Source organism: Electrophorus electricus, chromosome 11, assembly GCF_041902795.1.
Source record: "Electrophorus electricus isolate QZ-2024a chromosome 11, ASM4190279v1, whole genome shotgun sequence".
Taxonomy (NCBI): domain Eukaryota; kingdom Metazoa; phylum Chordata; class Actinopteri; order Gymnotiformes; family Gymnotidae; genus Electrophorus; species Electrophorus electricus.
This window is the reverse complement of record NC_137507.1, coordinates 6,897,124-6,913,409: the sequence shown is the minus strand read 5'-3', so window position 1 is coordinate 6,913,409 and position 16,286 is coordinate 6,897,124. Positions and strand designations below refer to the sequence as shown.

Sequence of the window (16,286 nt, the reverse complement as noted above, 5' to 3'; positions counted from 1 at the left end):
TGAGCGGGCAAACTTCGCAGGCCAGCACAACCTGCTGCCTTCTGACCTTCATGTGCCCTACAATCTGCCCCATACAAAACATCTCTAAACATATGGAAACATATGTTTCACAGGCCAGCATTGAAGACAACGAGAACTACGCTGCCATAATTGAAGGGGTCAGCAGCGTTAATCGCTTTGGTATGTCTTTTTTTATCATTATGTTATATTTGTTTGCGTTCGTAGTGTTTTTAAGGAAAGACACTGTCTAAAAGCTCAACACCTTTGTCCTGACAAGCTGAGTCACTGATAATTACAGTTAACAGAGGCTGTACAGTGCTGCTTAGAGCCCACAGTAAGAGTAAAAGAGTAAGACGTAAGAATTGTGTTCTAAATATCCATTATATTATTCTTTCATTTTTAGGTAAGAGTAGCACTTTGGGTGCCTTCTCTCTGCTCCATCTGTTACCACAGTCTACAGACAAATACTTCATCTACAACGGGTCTCTCAGCATTCCCCCCTGCACAGAGACGGTGGAGTGGATCGTGTTCAAAAACACAGTGCCCATCTCAGAAACACAGGTCAGAGCTGCCTTCCTCTTTCACTGCTGAGTCTCAGATTACACACACACACACACACACACACACACACACACACACACACACACACACACATACACACACACACACACATACACACACCCAGACACACCGACACACACACATACATACACACACCCAGACACACTGACACACACACATACACACACACACACACACTCCTGAAATATGCCAGACAGATTTAGGGTACAGATGGCTTTTGACTATATAGGGTAGACGTTCTGTAGGCTGATACCATGTCTGTTAACATTTAATTGAATAAAGACAGAGCTACATGCAGAATATCAAACTTACTACTGGACATCTGGAAAAAAAGGGTGAGGGAAGGAGGGAGAGAGTAGAAGTGAGAGAATGACAGAATGAGTAAGACAGAGTGAGAGAGTGATAGAGGTTACTGAGTGAAACATAGTAGTGAGAAAGAGGGAGAGAAAGAGAGAGAGAGAGAGAGCGAGGACTGGGTAGTGAGCCATCAGACAGTGACCCATAACTCTGTGTTCATCACACAGTGACCCATAACTCTGTATTCATCACACAGTGACCCATAACTCTGTGTTCATCACGCAATGGAACAGCACATATGTGATGCATTTATGGAGCTTAATGCGATCACTTTAAACATGATCGAATTCAGCATTTTATTAACTGCTTACCAGATCAAACAGTGGAGTGTCAGCCAGTTCTCAGAATAAAGTATGGACCAGATTATACTGCTAGAGTAAAGTTATGGAATGTTTGTCTGACTTTTTTGCCATGTGTATGGATGTATGTGTGTGTGTGTGTGTGTGTGTGTGTGTGTGTGCACATGTGTGTGTGCGCATGTGTGGATGTGCGTGCGTGTGCGTGTGCGTGTGTGTTTGTGTGTGCGTGTACGTATGTGTGTGTGTGCGTGCGTAGCTGGAGGTGTTCTGTGATGTGATGACCACACAGCAGACTGGCTATGTCATGCTGACAGACTACCTGCAGAACAACTACAGGGAACAGCAGCAGTTTGTGGGCCAGGTGTTCTCCTCCTACACGGGCACAGAGGACGTCCACACACCCAGTAGGTACACCACACACACACGTGCGCGCACGCACACCCACACACACACACACACATATCCCTCAATTACTCAAGTTGTACTCAGATATAATTGTAAGTTGCTTTGGATAATTTCTGGTCATCTATATGTGATAAATGTAAATGTAAATTAGTGAATACACCACAGACAACCCCAGAGAAAGATCAGAGGTGAAACTCCAGAGATACACCCACAAAGATCCAACCAGAGAGACATTCATGGCATCTTGCTGTTTCTCTCAAGGTCACTCATCTTTACCCACCCAAACTCTCATGTCTTTCTCTTGGTGCATGTTGGTTGCTAGGTAACCTCACTTTGGCGCTTTACCCCTCCAATATGGCTGTATTTCTGGAGCTGACTTTGTCACATAAACAACCTTTAAGCAAAATTCCACCCATGGTGCTATTCTGGTCTGCTTCTCTGTCTGGCTCCTATTAAAATACTGCGCACTTCTCAATGTTTAGATTCTGAAGTGTCCTTGGCCCCAATTGTGAAATAGCAACTGTACTGTTGTGTTTAGTGTGCAGCTCAGAACCTGAAAACGTCCAAGCCGACCCGCAGAACTACACCAGCATCATGGTGATGTGGGAGAGGCCGCGTGTCGTCTCCGACACCAGCATTGAGAAATACTCCGTCACCTACCAGAGACTGCAGGGCACAGACCCACCCAAACAGCAGTACCTGACTGATGGAGACCAGGACGTGGTAAGACAACTGCTTCCCTGTCTGTGGCTCACCGAGTGGCGCTTTGGTTTATCGTATCGTCAGATGTTCCTCACTTCACGTAAACAGGCCGGTGTTGGCACAGGGAATGCTGACACAGGTGATGTGTGGTCTTAATGAGCTTGGAGAACTGAGGTTTGGATTTGTGTAACAGGGAGCCATCATCCACAACCTGCTGTCCAACAGCAGCTACGTTGTCCAGGTGGTGGCGCTGTGTACCAATGGCCTGACTGGCCGAATGAGTGACCAGGTCATAGTGGACATGCCACTGGAAGACCCTGGTAATATCTGCACAAGTTCAGGCCAAAAACAAGTATTATTTAATTTATGTATACAGTACTGTGCAATAGTTTTAGGCAGGCGTGAAAAAATGCTGTAAATTAAGAATCATTTCAAAAATGGAAGTGTTTAATAGTTTATTTTCATCAATAAACAAAATGCAGTGAATAAACAGAAGAGAATATTTGGTGTGACCACCCTTTACCTTCAAAACAGCATCAATTGTTCTAGGTACACTTGTACACAGTTATTGAAGGAACTCAGCTGGAAGGTTGTTGGAGAACTAACCACAGATCTTCTGTGGATGTAGGTTTTCTCAAATCCTTCTGTCTCTTTATGTAATCCCAGACAGATGATGTTGAGATCAGGGCTCTGTGGGGGCCATACCATCACTTCAAGGACTTCTTGTCCTTTTTTATGCTGAAGATAGTTCTTAATGACATTGGCTGTATGTTTTGGGTTGTTGTCCTGCTGCAGAATAAATTTGGGGCCAATGATACGCCTCCCTGATGGTATTGCATGATGGATAAGTATCTGCCTGTATTTCTCAGCATTGAGGACACCATTAATCCTGGCAAAATCTCCAATTCCATTTGCAGAAATGTAGCCCCAAACTTGCAGGAAACCTCCACCATGCTTCACTGTTGCCTGCAGACATTCATTATTGTACTGCTCTGCAGCCCTTCGGCGAACAAACTGCCTTCTGCTACAGCCAAATATTTCAAATTTTGACTCATCAGACTGGAGCACCTGCTGCCATTTTTCTGCACCCCAGATCCTATGTTTTCGTGCATAGTTGAGTCGCTTGACCTTGTTTCCCTGTCAGAGGTATAGCTTTTTGGCTACAACTCTTCCATGAAGACCACTTCTGGCCAGACTTCTCTGGACAGTACCTAGTTCCCACTGGATTCTGCCAGTTCTGAGCTGATGGCACTGCTGGACATCTTCTGATTTCGAAGGGAAATAAACTTGATGTGTTTTTCATCTGATGCATTAGGTTTCCTTGGCCGACCACTGCATCTACCATCCTTAACGTTGCCTGTTCCTCACCCAGTTTTAGGCTTCCTACACAGCTGTTTCTGTTTCAGTTACTTACTGTGTTTCAACTGGCATGTGAAATTGATTAGCACCTGTTATAATTTGTATAATGGTATAATTGTTTGATCATATACCTGACTATAATCCTACAATACCCCTGACTTTGTGCAAGTGTACCTATAAGAATTGATGCTGGTTTGAAGGCAAAGGGTAGGAACACCAAATATTGATTTGATTTAGATTTTTCTTTTGTTCGCTCACTTTGCATTTTGTAAATTGATAAAAATAAACAATTATTATTTGTGTTTGAAAGGATTCTTAGTTTACAGTTTTAGATGCCTTAAACCTTTGCACAGTACTGTGTGTGTGTGTGTGTGTGCATGTCTGTGTGTGTGTGTGTGTGTGTGTGTGCGTGTGTGTGTGTGTGTGTGTGTGTGTGTGTGTGTGTGTGTGTATATATATATATATATCATTTTTATTTGTTTGTTTGTTTTGGAAATCAATTCATATATAGGCTATAAACTTGAACTATTTGTCTTAAATATTAATTTAAACATAAACCATTAGATTTAAATGCCTTTTAGACTATGAAAAACATACATCCATTCAGGTTTTTTTCAAACCTTTTACTAGCATGCAATTTCATAATCTCAGTTATGATCTTTTAAATATGAGTGGGAATCTTTTTACATTTTTCTTTCCCTCTACAGAAAATGACCCTGATCCTGACCCTGACTCAACAGAATCGGAAGAATACATTGAGGTAAAATCGCTCACTAGGTGTGCCTCACGCGGACTGGATTTGGCGTCTTCATGAATAAGTTTTTTATGCATGACGAGACTAAACACTTGATGTCCTTTCAGGAGACTTTCCCATCCCCGACCATTAAGGTCAGGACGCCAAAGAAGCCCCAGGGTTCTCCAGGGTTCTCCTCCTCTGTAAAGAGCTCCGTACATGTCACCATGGTGACCGAATCTCCAGGCTTTCTGGTTCAAGCTAAAAAGGCGACCACTGCGCCCGTACAGCTGAGGCTCACAGAGGAGACTTCATCATCCTGGTCACCTGATCAGAGGATGGCAGGAAGCCACACCAAGCAATCAATCAACCGCCTTGTGCCGGAGGAGGCCGAGGCCACTTCACAGGACGGCATCCTCACGACTGACAGCCGCTATGAGAACTTCCTGAACGTGAGCACTATGGAAGCCACGCCCACCTCAGACAGCAAGCTCCACAGGGTCTTAACTCTCATCCATGTTCGGAACGAGATCACAACCACAGTCCCAAAGCAGAAGACAACAAGCAATCTGTCTGCAATGCCTGCCTCCTCCACCTCCAGTCCCTCTGGAGCTGGGCGACGCACGAGCACCACCTCCTCAACTCCAGCTCTCAACACCACCCATGGCATTCAACACAGCATCAGCAACCTGCAGACCACGGCATCAACATCAGAGGAGACCATCCACCAAACCACTCAGCCACTGTTTAACGGTAAACAGACAAGTGCAGTATTCCCGAACAAACCCCAACATAATTCCAAAAAAATCAATCACAACAGATTCAGCACTCCAATTAAATGTTGTTGTTTCACGGGGGTTTGTTGGGGAACGTTGAGCTGCTCCGCCTCCTGGCTTCCAAATGGCGATGGTGCTCTGCATTTTTAGTTCAGAAGATTAGATTAGATTAATTTGCATAAAGGGTGGCTCTATTGCTTTGCTATTGTCCTTGCTGCTCACAAATTGATGCAGGGGAACATCAGAGGGTCACCACACTGGTTGAGAACATACATCACAAGGTGACCATGCTGGTTGAGCACATCAGAGGGTCACCATATTGGTTGAGAACATCACAGGGTGACCATGCTGGTTGCTTTGCTTGTTAGTTTACTCAGCTGAAGATGCTGGTGGAGCTGGTAGGTAAAGACAGAAACCACCACCTGTCTTCTGTTTCTTCCACGTCGTCGTCTTTTGCCGTGTTTCTGGTGGAATCGGGTTCTCTCCTTGAAGTTATCTGAATGACTAACTCCTGCTTCCAAAATGGTGGCATATGTCTTTACTGTTCTCTCTCCTTCTCTACCATGCTCTTCCTGTTGCTCCTATGTATACACACTGAGTCACACGTTTGGCTCTTTGGCTAGCGTGTTGCTGGGCTGAGGGCACCCCCTGGTGGTTGTTTTATTTAACACCTAGTTTCAGTGAGCTTCTAAGGGTGATAGAGTCACTGGCTGCTTGGCTTGCGGTTCTGCTCTGATCCAGGCCATTGTGTTCAGAAGACAAACCTTAATCCTGCCGAGCCATGTGTTTCAGCGCCCGCGCCCGCCACTCGCCTGGCGTCTACGGCTCCCTACCGCTCCACAGTACCCCCTGTCTCCTCAGAAGAGGGTTCCACTCCCCCGCTGTCTGTGGACGAGCAGGGCAGCGGCTCAGGGTCCTCTGCCATCTTCCTGGAGCAGTTAGAGAGGCACTGGGACAGAACGTGGTGGGGGCCAGGCCTCAGAGACATGCCCCCTGGCGTGATCACAGAGCTGGACACCAGCGAGAGAGACACCAGCGAGAGAGACAGCAGCGAGAGAGACAGCAGCGGGGACAGCAGCGGGGACAGCGAGGGGCTGCCTTCCGCTTTTTACTTAGAGAGGAAGGTGGAGGCGGACCAGGGCGCCCCACGGCCAGGGAGTGCAGAGCTTCTAGGGTGGAGCGCGGGGCTGTCTGAGGGGGGCAGTGGTTCTGGGTGGGGAGGCTCAGAGATTCACCACAACGCTGCCAAACCCACACACCTACTGACCTCTGACTCCTCGAACCCAGAGGCCGCAGGAGAGCAGAGTCCAGGTAAAAATCATGCCAGCTTCCACAGTCTCCCTGTCCCGCCCTCTGATCACCTGGGCCACCTGGGCGAGTCCCGACGGCTTCATCACAGATTCTCATATTCGTCACGTTGCTCCAGACACATGCCAAAATAGTTCAATAGCGCATTTTTGTATAGATGGAAATTTGTGGACCTTTGTTAGACTAAATCTAACCGAGCAGTCTAGCTGTGTGGAAATACTGAAAAAATCAAAGACTCAAACACGTTCCTAGTCTTTATTAAAGACACAAACAGGGAGAATATGGAGACAAAGGCACACACCCGAGAGCTTGAGCAGACCTAGTGTAGAGCTGTAAGGGAACGCGGTGCTTGCTGAATGGCTGACTGTGTAACGTGTCTTTCCCTGGACAGAGGCGAGTAACAGCAGTCCCCAGTCCCGGGTGGGAATGGTAGGAGGTGTGGAGAGGGAACAGAAGACAGTGGTACCACTGGCTGTGGTGTCCACCCTTACTGCCATCTGTCTGCTGGTACTGGTGGGAATTCTCATCTATTGGAGGTACTGGCAACACATACTCATGGACACACACAATTTAACTTAAATAGAAAACGATGACACATGGGACTGGGGATAAAACTGGGACTGAATATTTTGTCTGCATTGTGTGTGTGTTTATCTGTGTGTGTGTGTGTGTTTATCTGTGTGTGTGTGTGTGTGTGTGTGTGTGTGTTTATCTGTGTGTGTGTGTGTGTGTGTGTGTGTGTGTGTGTGTGTGTGTGTAGAAGGTGCTTTCAGGCAGCACATTTTTATGTGGAGGACAATGTATCTCCCAAAGTCATAAGAGCTCCATCAACACCTCTGCTACTTGCTACAGGTAAACACACACACACACACACACACACACACACACACATACACATACACAGAGCAATACACACATGATCACTGATCACGCCGGGTTTTTTAGAGGAACACGGCTCCCTTCCAGTGAAAGACTTTGTGAGGCATGTTGTAGACCTCCACTCCAGCAACACCTTCTCCAAGGAGTTTGAGGTAATTTATCTGTTTCAAAATGTTACTTAAATCAAATCATTGTTAAGTGTGTTAGGAAGAACTGCAAAATGCAGGAATGATGACACTATTGCGTGTGACGTGGCACTGCAACTGGGCATGTGGCACATTAGTATGCTCTGTGTAAGGAGCTCCATTTTAGTACTGTGATGACTTTAGCGGCACTGTCTGCATGACTGTTCACGCTAATTAGGCCAGTCTGAGCCCGTCTGAGCCAGTCTGATCTGGTCTAAGCCAGTATGAGATAGTCTGATCTGGTCTGAGCCAGTCTGAGCCAGTCTAATGTGCTTTGATTTGGTCTGAGCCAATCTGAGCCAGTCTGATCCAGTCTAATGCAGTCTGATCTGGTCTGAGCCAGTCTTAGCCAGTCTAATGCAGTATGATCTGCTCTGAGCTAGTCTGAGCCAGTATCAGTAGGCCTTCTGCATCTGCCCTGCGTCTGCCCTGTTTGTCCTGGACTTTCACTGTTGTGTTTTTTTCTGCATTGTTATCCCCCATTAGATCTTGAAAGAGTCGTACGAGGTAAGACAGGTCTGCCTGTGAATTTTCTTGCCTCTTTAAATGCCTTGTCATGGTTCTCGCTCATCTGGCCTGACTATCCGTACTGAGAGTAGCACCCTGGGCTTGCTGCGTGAGTGCTGTGTACAGAGTGTGTAGCTTTAACACTATGACAGCCTTAACACTGGACCAAACCTTACGGGCTTTGAGTGACAGGGACCATTGATGATTTACAGGAGATTCAGTCCTGCATCGTGGACGTGGGCATTACAACGGACAGTTCAACCCACCCCGACAACAAAAACAAGAACAGATACATCAACATCCTGGCCTGTAAGAGCACTTTCTGTCTTCTTACACCCCCCCCCCCCACACACACACACACACACCTATTGTATGCTGCTAATTTCAGCAGTCACATGACTTTTGTTGTTTGGCATCGTATTCCAATACATTAGATTTGGCATAAATTCAGAATTTAAGATTGAATTAAAAGACTTTTATATCTACATTGGCTGTAATTACTATATAGGAACCAGAGATCTGTACTGGCATGCAAATCCCAAGTAGATGGGTTAGGGTTAGGGTTAGGTTTAATATTAGGGTTAGGGTTAGATTTAGTATTAGGGTTAGGATTAGGATTAGGGTTAGGGTTAGATTTAGGATTAGGATTAGATTTAGGGTTAGGGTTAGGGTTAGGGTTCTGGTTGTTCCCAGGAGATTACTGTCTAACTAGTTGAACTGGAGGAATTTTCACTTCCTGCTTGTTTTTTTGTTTGGTTTTGTTTTCAGTCTTCAGTAAAGTTTGTAAAGGACCGGATGCTCAGTGAGGGTTAAGATGGTCTAAATTGGTTTGTCTTATAACTCTAGTTTGCTGTATCCGTTCTGTTCTTGATGCTGACTGGTGGTTTGCATAGTTTGCATACTGTAAGCCCTCTGAGGTGGTACTGATGTATTCTTCTCCTTATGGTCGACCTTGACACATTTCGGCTCAGTTTACTCACATTCTCCAAACTCCTCATGGCCTGCTTTACTATACTGACATATCGCTGCTCTTCATCTTGAGATGTAAATGCTGCAGCTAGAATCAGTTCTAGACCATCGTGTAATGATGCAGTTATAAAGTTTGTTAAGGAACAAAGGAACCAATTACCCATTTATTACAGTCTCCTACTGTAGGAAGACAAAGGATCCCATTTACATTTGGACTGCACTGTACACACACACACACACACACACACACACACACATGCGTAATATCTTTCTTTTTTCCCCCAGATGATCATAGTCGAGTTAAGCTTTCCCATGATCTAGAGAAAGATGGAAATACCGGAGACTACATAAATGCCAATTACGTGGACGTAAGTATTTTAAGCAAATGTATATGCAGAGTAATCACTGTAGTTTGTTCTTAAAAACAGTTCAGAGCTTTGTGGTGATCCTGACACAGTAAAACAATGCCTGCACTATAGATGTAGTTACCCTCACAAGAGCTCTCTTATGTCACCAATAGATACATGATTGACAGTGTACACTGGTTACCATGGAACATAACTATGACAATGTATTGCACTAGGGCTACAAACACCCGAAGGCGTACATAGCAGCCCAGGGTCCGGTGAAGGCAAGCCTGGAGGACTTCTGGAGGATGGTGTGGGAGCAAAACGTTGGCATCATCGTTATGATCACCAACCTAGTGGAGAAAGGCCGGGTGAGTGTGAGGGAACTGGGTCAGTCTCACTGATAGGGGTGGTTTATGTGTGTCATGGAGCATGTCCACATGACTCTGAGAGGCAGGTGAAGTGTATTATATTACAGCTGTAACCACAGGCTGGGACTCTGCAGATAAACTCCAGTAGCCAGTCTGAGTGCTCCACAGTGAGCGTTATTTGTTTAGTAACTTTCATACATTTAAAATGCACCTTGGTGAATATGCAAACCGATCATCAGTAAATTATAAAGCTACTGTAAGACATGGTGTGTGCTGGTTAACTATGGTGACGTGGTGTGTGTTGGGTGACTATGGTGATGTGGTGCGTGCTGAGTAATTATGGTGACGTGGTGTGTTGTGTGATTATGGTGATGTGGTGTATGCTGGGTGACTATGGTGATGTAAGGTGTGTTGGGCGACTATGGTGATGTGGTTTGTTGGGTAACTATGGTGATGTGGTGTGTGTTGGGTGACTATGGTGACGTGGTGTGTGCTCGATGACTCTGGTCCACAGAGGAAATGTGACCAGTACTGGCCTGTGGAGAACCAGGAAGAGTATGGAAGCTTCCTGGTCACACTGAAAAGTATAAAAACCTTGGCCTACTTTACCAGGAGGACCTTCACCTTGAGAAACATCAACATGAAAAAGGTCTGAAATCATCACAATAACAGTCAACATCCTAGAAGACACCGACACAACACATGGCCCAATTCCCAAAAGTCTCAGAGAGAACACTTCAAAATAAGCAGTGTTATGAAGAGTAGAGTCTGAGTTCATCTTCTAAAGTTCTGTGTTTCCATGTGCAGAGCTCTCAGAAGATGCGCAGTCTGGAGAGGACAGTGGTTCAGTACCATTACACTCAGTGGCCAGACATGGGTGTCCCAGAGTACACACTGCCAGTATTGTCCTTCATCCAGAAGTCGTCCCAGGCTCGGACTCCTGACTCAGGCCCCGTGGTGGTGCACTGCAGGTAAGGTGATGGAGAGAGACTGAACTGGGCTTGCAGCTCCAACCAGGGATTGTATCATGCATCACCGTTGTTATTGTGCTGCAGGGACACTGGTCAAATAACTCCCAGTTATATGTGTGTGCTGCTAACCTGAGTGTGTATGTGTTGGTGTGTTTAGTGCTGGTGTAGGACGGACAGGAACCTATATTGTCATAGACAGCATGCTCAAACAGATGAAGGCTGAAGGAACAGTGAACATCATGGGCTTTCTCAAGCACATTCGAACCCAGAGGAACTACCTGGTGCAGACAGAGGTAACCGGCTTCTCCTCATACTGCAGTACTGAACTACATTATATCAAACCGTTACCATAGCAACACCTTAGCCCTTAGAGGGGTTTTCCATGCCACTGTCACCTTGGCTTGACCATTAGGGGCATGGATTCTCTGGGAAGCTGATGTCTGCAGAGCTGCTTTGTCGCAACACCTGTTGTAAAAAGTACCATAGAAATACATTTTAACTGAATTGAACCTTACCAAATGGATCCGATTTTAAACAATACCAAAGGAACAGATACCAGGGCAGTCCATAAGATACTGACTAGCACACAGTTTTTATTGATCTGGCTGTACATATTCCATGTCTGCTGCTTTGTTAATCTGTGTGCATGAAGGCTAAATACTTGTTTAGCAGTAACTCAGGATGTGCCATTTGAATATGGACTCCATTGTTGTTCCTTAACCACAAGGCCAAAAAACTGTTAGTGCCAGTATACCCAGGGCTAGGAACATCAGTGCCAGTATATCCAGGAATAGAAGGACTGTCAGTGCCAGTATACCCAGGGCTAGAAGGACTGTCAGTGCTAGTATACCCAGGGCTAGGACTCTTAGTGCCAGTATACCCAGGGCTAGGTTTGTCAGTGCCAGTATACCCAAGGCTAGAAGGATTGCCAGTGCTAGTATACCCAGGGTTAGAACTGTTAGTGCTAGTATACACAGGGCTAGGACTGTTAGTGCCAGTATACACAGGGCTAGGACTGTCAGTGCTAGTATACCCAGGGCTAGGACTGTCAGTGCCAGTATACCCAGGGCTAGAAACAGAAATGCAGTGGTAATCTTAGCACTGGCAAACAACCTGGCTTATCATAACTATTGAATTCTATCAATAATGAAGGAAACCAGTCAGAAACCCATTCCTGATTTAACACTCACTATTCCTTTTTGTGTGCAGGAACAATACATTTTTATCCACGATGTCCTAGTAGAGGCCATTAAGAATAAAGAGACACAGGTGTCATCCAGCCACATTCATGCCTACGTTTCCGACCTTCTGACCCCTGGACCAACCGGCAAGACTTGTTTGGAGAAACAGTTCGAGGTATGGCGAGCTCACTCAACCATCAGTCCTTTACGGTCACAACGAAGGTTAACCAGGTTAAACTTTGTTTGTTTTTTTGTAGCTAGTCAGTCAGAACTGTGTGAAACAGAGTGACTACGCAACCGCTCTGAAGGACAGCAACATACCAAAGAACAGGAGTTCTGCTCTGCTGCCTGGTGAGTGCTGCTGGGTAATCACGTCATGTTATGTCACACACCTGTTAGCATTCATCACACTGAGACTGCATGCATGGTAAAGTGGCTCTCAACCACATAGACAGACACTGCAGTGATTTCGACAGTATTTCGACTGGTATTGAAAAGACATCTCTGGAGCACTGAAGATGAACCCTGCTACACTAACATGCTTTACGAACGTTGGCCGTGAACAGTGCAACATGGGTTTTACTGATCTGTGTCTGTCTAGTGGAGCGGTCCAGAGTGCACCTGCCCAGTACGGTAGGAGACTCTTCAGACTACATCAACGCCTCATACATCATGGTGAGAACCATTCGAGATGCGTGTTGCAGCATAGTTGAGCGTCTAGAGCTCAAGAACCAGGTCTTCATGCGTGTGGGGTTTTGTTTCCCAGGGCTACTCTCAAAGCTGTGAATTCATCATTACTCAGAGCCCTTTGCTCAACACTGTGCAAGACTTCTGGAAGATGGTGTGGGACCACAACACTCAGATCGTCATCGCTCTGCCAGACCCACAGACCCAGGTGGGGTCATGTTCTATGCATAAGCAAGCACATTTATACTGCCTGACAGTATTAGATTAACAGAACTGCCTTATCTGTGGTTTTAAGGAGGGGGACTGTGTGTACTGGCCCAACAAAGAACAGCCCATCACCTATGAGAACTTTACGGTGACGTTCCGAGGGGAGGATCGAGTGTGTCTGTCTTATGATGAGCCACTGGTGGTGCATGACTTCATTTTGGAGGCCTTAAAAGTAAGGAAAACAGAAGCAACTTTTCCACTGTACGGCTAAACGGTTACTAAGGCTATGTCTGAGCTACGTCTGAGCTGTATCTATGACTGTGTCTGGGCTGTGTCCAGGCCAAGTCTGGGCCATTGCGGATTTCTGAGTCTGGTTACGGTTTCTTTTTGCACAACCACTGTGCTGAAAATCAGGGCCAGGAAGTATTTATAGCAATGACGGGTTCACGTCATAATCATGTGGGACCTCAGTGGTAGCACAGTGCTAGATCAGTGGTTAAGTTGCTTGCCTTGTAATTGGCAGGTTGCTTGTTCAAATCCCAACACTGCCAAGTTGCCACTGTTGGGCACCTGAGCAAGACCCTTAACCCTCATGTGCTCAAGTTGTACTCAGTCATAATTGTAAGTCACTTTGGATAAAAGTGTCAGATAAATGTAATCATGTGACAGTAGTCTGATGAGATTGATAATTTAAAGTCATTTGACTATTTTTAGTGTTTATGTGTAATATCCTGTGTAGTGTAAAACATCACAGGATATTATGACAAACACTAGCGAAGATAAGAAGAGGCCTACCTTTGTCTGTGGCAATGAACACAGTCTGTAAGTCTTCTGTGCCAAACTGTCTACATGTGGAGTTGTGATCGGAATGGTTACTGTCTGTCTTCAGAACCATTTGGCTCCTTGGTGGACAAGAGGCTATACTGTCTATAAGCGTACCAATTCTGCTTGCTGGTTTACCAGTAAATTACACTGGAAGCAAAAAAGAATGCAAAACAGCTGGCATTTATATCGTGCAACTCTCCTGTGTGACAGGACGACCACATGCTGGAGGTACGCTGCTTCCAGGCTCCTCATTGGCTAAACCCAGACAGCCCCGTCAGCAAAACCTTCGAGCTGGTCCACATCATCAGAGAAGAGAGTGACCACCGAGAGGGAACCATCATAGTTCACGACAGGTAACGGGTCTCCTTACTGCCAGTGTCCTGATGAGAACTATTGTGCATGCACATTTATCTTAGCATTCTTTTTTAACTAAACCTAGTCAAGCTATGTACTTTGCATGGCTTTAATCACAGAACTAATACACCACCTCGTGAGCCGGTCTACTCCAAAATAAGAACTAGTTATATAATATCAGCCAGATCTAAACTGGACTCACTGGAACTGAACCTGTCATTTCTTGTAATTCATCCAGATCTTGGTATTTGTTGTATGGACATGCAGGTATGGAGGATCCAGTGCTGGGATCCTGTGTTCCCTGATCACCCTGGTTAACCAGCTTGAGGAGGAGAACAGTATAGACGTCTATCAGACCGCGAGGATGACCAACCTACTGAGGCCCGGAGTCTTCGGTGATATTGTAAGAGAACCGACACCCTGATATCCGTCTAACTTCATGCATCAAAGACATTCGTGGACAGTGACAGAGCTAAGAGGAAGACAGAGGCCACTGCAGCACTTTAGCTGTTATTCTGTTTTGCTAAGATCAAAATGAGTTACTAGCACAATACCTTTCACCATCTACTCATTAGTGCTAAATTGCTTTCTCCATCTAGCTGTGTTAGTATTAGCTCACTTTCACCATCTAACCCAGTGTTAGCGTTAGCAATAGACTGAAATGAATTTGTGTTTTCAGGAGCAGTTCCGGTTCCTTTACACAGCTATACTGAGCTTGGTAAGCACCAGGGAGGATGAGAAGGTTCTTCGCTCCACAGAGAACAACGGCACCATCTCAGGCGGCTCAGCCAAAATCACAGAAAGCCTGGAGTCCCTTATGTGACCATATAATGCCCATGTTTGGAGCTTTTTATGTGACTACGTAATGCCCACGTCTGGAGGGTAACACTTGTAATGCTGTAAATTGCCATTGTTTACATCAAGAGTGATGGCTTCTGCATTCACACCTTCCTAAAGTCTCCAGCATGGGCCGCTTGAGGGCAGAGTGTGATTCGATCTTAAATTGTGCCTTTCTGTATAACTTATAATTTACAGTGCTTTGATATGTTATTGTTGGAACTAATGCCAAAATTTTTACTCTTTTGAAAAGTTGACTGCTCTATTGATATTGATGTCTTCTTTTTTTTTAGTTTAGCTTGTTAAAAGGTAATATTTATACGTAATTGGTGAAGTGTTTAAAATCCAATTCTGTATCCATTTTCTGAGGAAGCTCTAGATTTGAAAAACGTTTCTCTAAGCAAGCGTAGCTGACATACTGTTACACAAAGACCTCTCTAGAATGTACGACTGATCACTGACCACATCAACAGACCAAACCCCAGCTGTTGGGATACATTTTCTGTTTTAGTACTTTTATTTTAAAGTCATCATTTAACAGCTTTATAATTTATGTTTAAAGTAACTGACAGTCCTGTTTTTTTTTTAAAGCACTGAGACAAGTCTGTCAGTTCTTAGCATTTACTTCCTGCAGATGTAAAGCAACCATGAGTCTCAGTACTCGGTACTTGTAGGTCTGTTTCTGTTCCTATTGCTGTCCATGAACTTCGTTTAGGGTCATTTTGTTTCATTCAGTAAACCATGAAGGAACATGAAGGAAGACCACCCACCCATAAACTGCTCATTGTCATGTGGAATATGTATTTCATATCTACATAACTTTTTAAAATCTACACAGTAATTTAGTTCCTTGAGAGAACTATACGTTCTTGAACGAGACTTAGACCATTGTTAAGGGATAGACAAAACAGATATGTAGAAATAATCCATTAACATTCTATTTTCCCTTTACGTAAAATAGAGCAAACCTCTTCTTTGTTTGATGGTTTCATTTCTGCTTGTAGTTGATTTTATGTAAAAGTTACATAACTGTGTAATGTGATGATTGTACTGAGACAAAATTATAAATGCAAAGATTTTTAACTGTACATACGCTAACTCTAAAGTATAAAATCCCAAACTTTTTTATCGTCATCATGCAGTGTTGTACTTTGTCTTGTCCATCTGGATTAACTACACATCTGCGAATGATTGGTCTCCTAGTGGCAAAAGATCCTATTTCACAACACTGCCAGAGATAAAACTACACCATCAGAACGGTCATCAACATTACTGACACCAGCAGAGAACTTTAATGCCTGTTTGGAGACTGGCACTGGAGGTGTTAGTATTTTTGCATTACTAACTCTGTTTGTAGCTGTCAAACTGCACGTTTTAACTTAACATTGGGTCTAAAATACTTACACCCACACAAAGAGGAAAACGTGGACAGTTGTACCATTATC

At 44.8% G+C, this 16,286-nt stretch overlaps 1 protein-coding gene across 1 annotated transcript in view; it reads left to right on the top strand.

The window, feature by feature from the left end:
• The window catches only part of ptprz1b (protein tyrosine phosphatase receptor type Z1b), a 35,848-nt gene extending 20,029 nt beyond the window's left edge, over window positions 1–15,819 (top strand). The window contains exons 6-30 of the mRNA XM_081723772.1: window positions 114–180; window positions 404–561; window positions 1,495–1,642; window positions 2,182–2,366; window positions 2,539–2,665; window positions 4,412–4,464; window positions 4,566–5,190; window positions 6,913–7,057; window positions 7,282–7,373; window positions 7,467–7,552; window positions 8,072–8,092; window positions 8,305–8,401; window positions 9,347–9,429; window positions 9,645–9,779; window positions 10,294–10,428; window positions 10,587–10,750; window positions 10,908–11,043; window positions 11,960–12,106; window positions 12,189–12,282; window positions 12,533–12,606; window positions 12,698–12,826; window positions 12,914–13,057; window positions 13,861–14,003; window positions 14,272–14,407; window positions 14,684–15,819. Of these exons, the coding sequence (XP_081579898.1) occupies window positions 114–180; window positions 404–561; window positions 1,495–1,642; window positions 2,182–2,366; window positions 2,539–2,665; window positions 4,412–4,464; window positions 4,566–5,190; window positions 6,913–7,057; window positions 7,282–7,373; window positions 7,467–7,552; window positions 8,072–8,092; window positions 8,305–8,401; window positions 9,347–9,429; window positions 9,645–9,779; window positions 10,294–10,428; window positions 10,587–10,750; window positions 10,908–11,043; window positions 11,960–12,106; window positions 12,189–12,282; window positions 12,533–12,606; window positions 12,698–12,826; window positions 12,914–13,057; window positions 13,861–14,003; window positions 14,272–14,407; window positions 14,684–14,827 (3,468 nt within the window). The 3' untranslated portion in view covers window positions 14,828–15,819. The remainder of the gene's footprint in view (window positions 1–113; window positions 181–403; window positions 562–1,494; window positions 1,643–2,181; window positions 2,367–2,538; window positions 2,666–4,411; window positions 4,465–4,565; window positions 5,191–6,912; window positions 7,058–7,281; window positions 7,374–7,466; window positions 7,553–8,071; window positions 8,093–8,304; window positions 8,402–9,346; window positions 9,430–9,644; window positions 9,780–10,293; window positions 10,429–10,586; window positions 10,751–10,907; window positions 11,044–11,959; window positions 12,107–12,188; window positions 12,283–12,532; window positions 12,607–12,697; window positions 12,827–12,913; window positions 13,058–13,860; window positions 14,004–14,271; window positions 14,408–14,683) is intronic.
• Window positions 15,820–16,286: the final 467 nt, after the last annotated feature.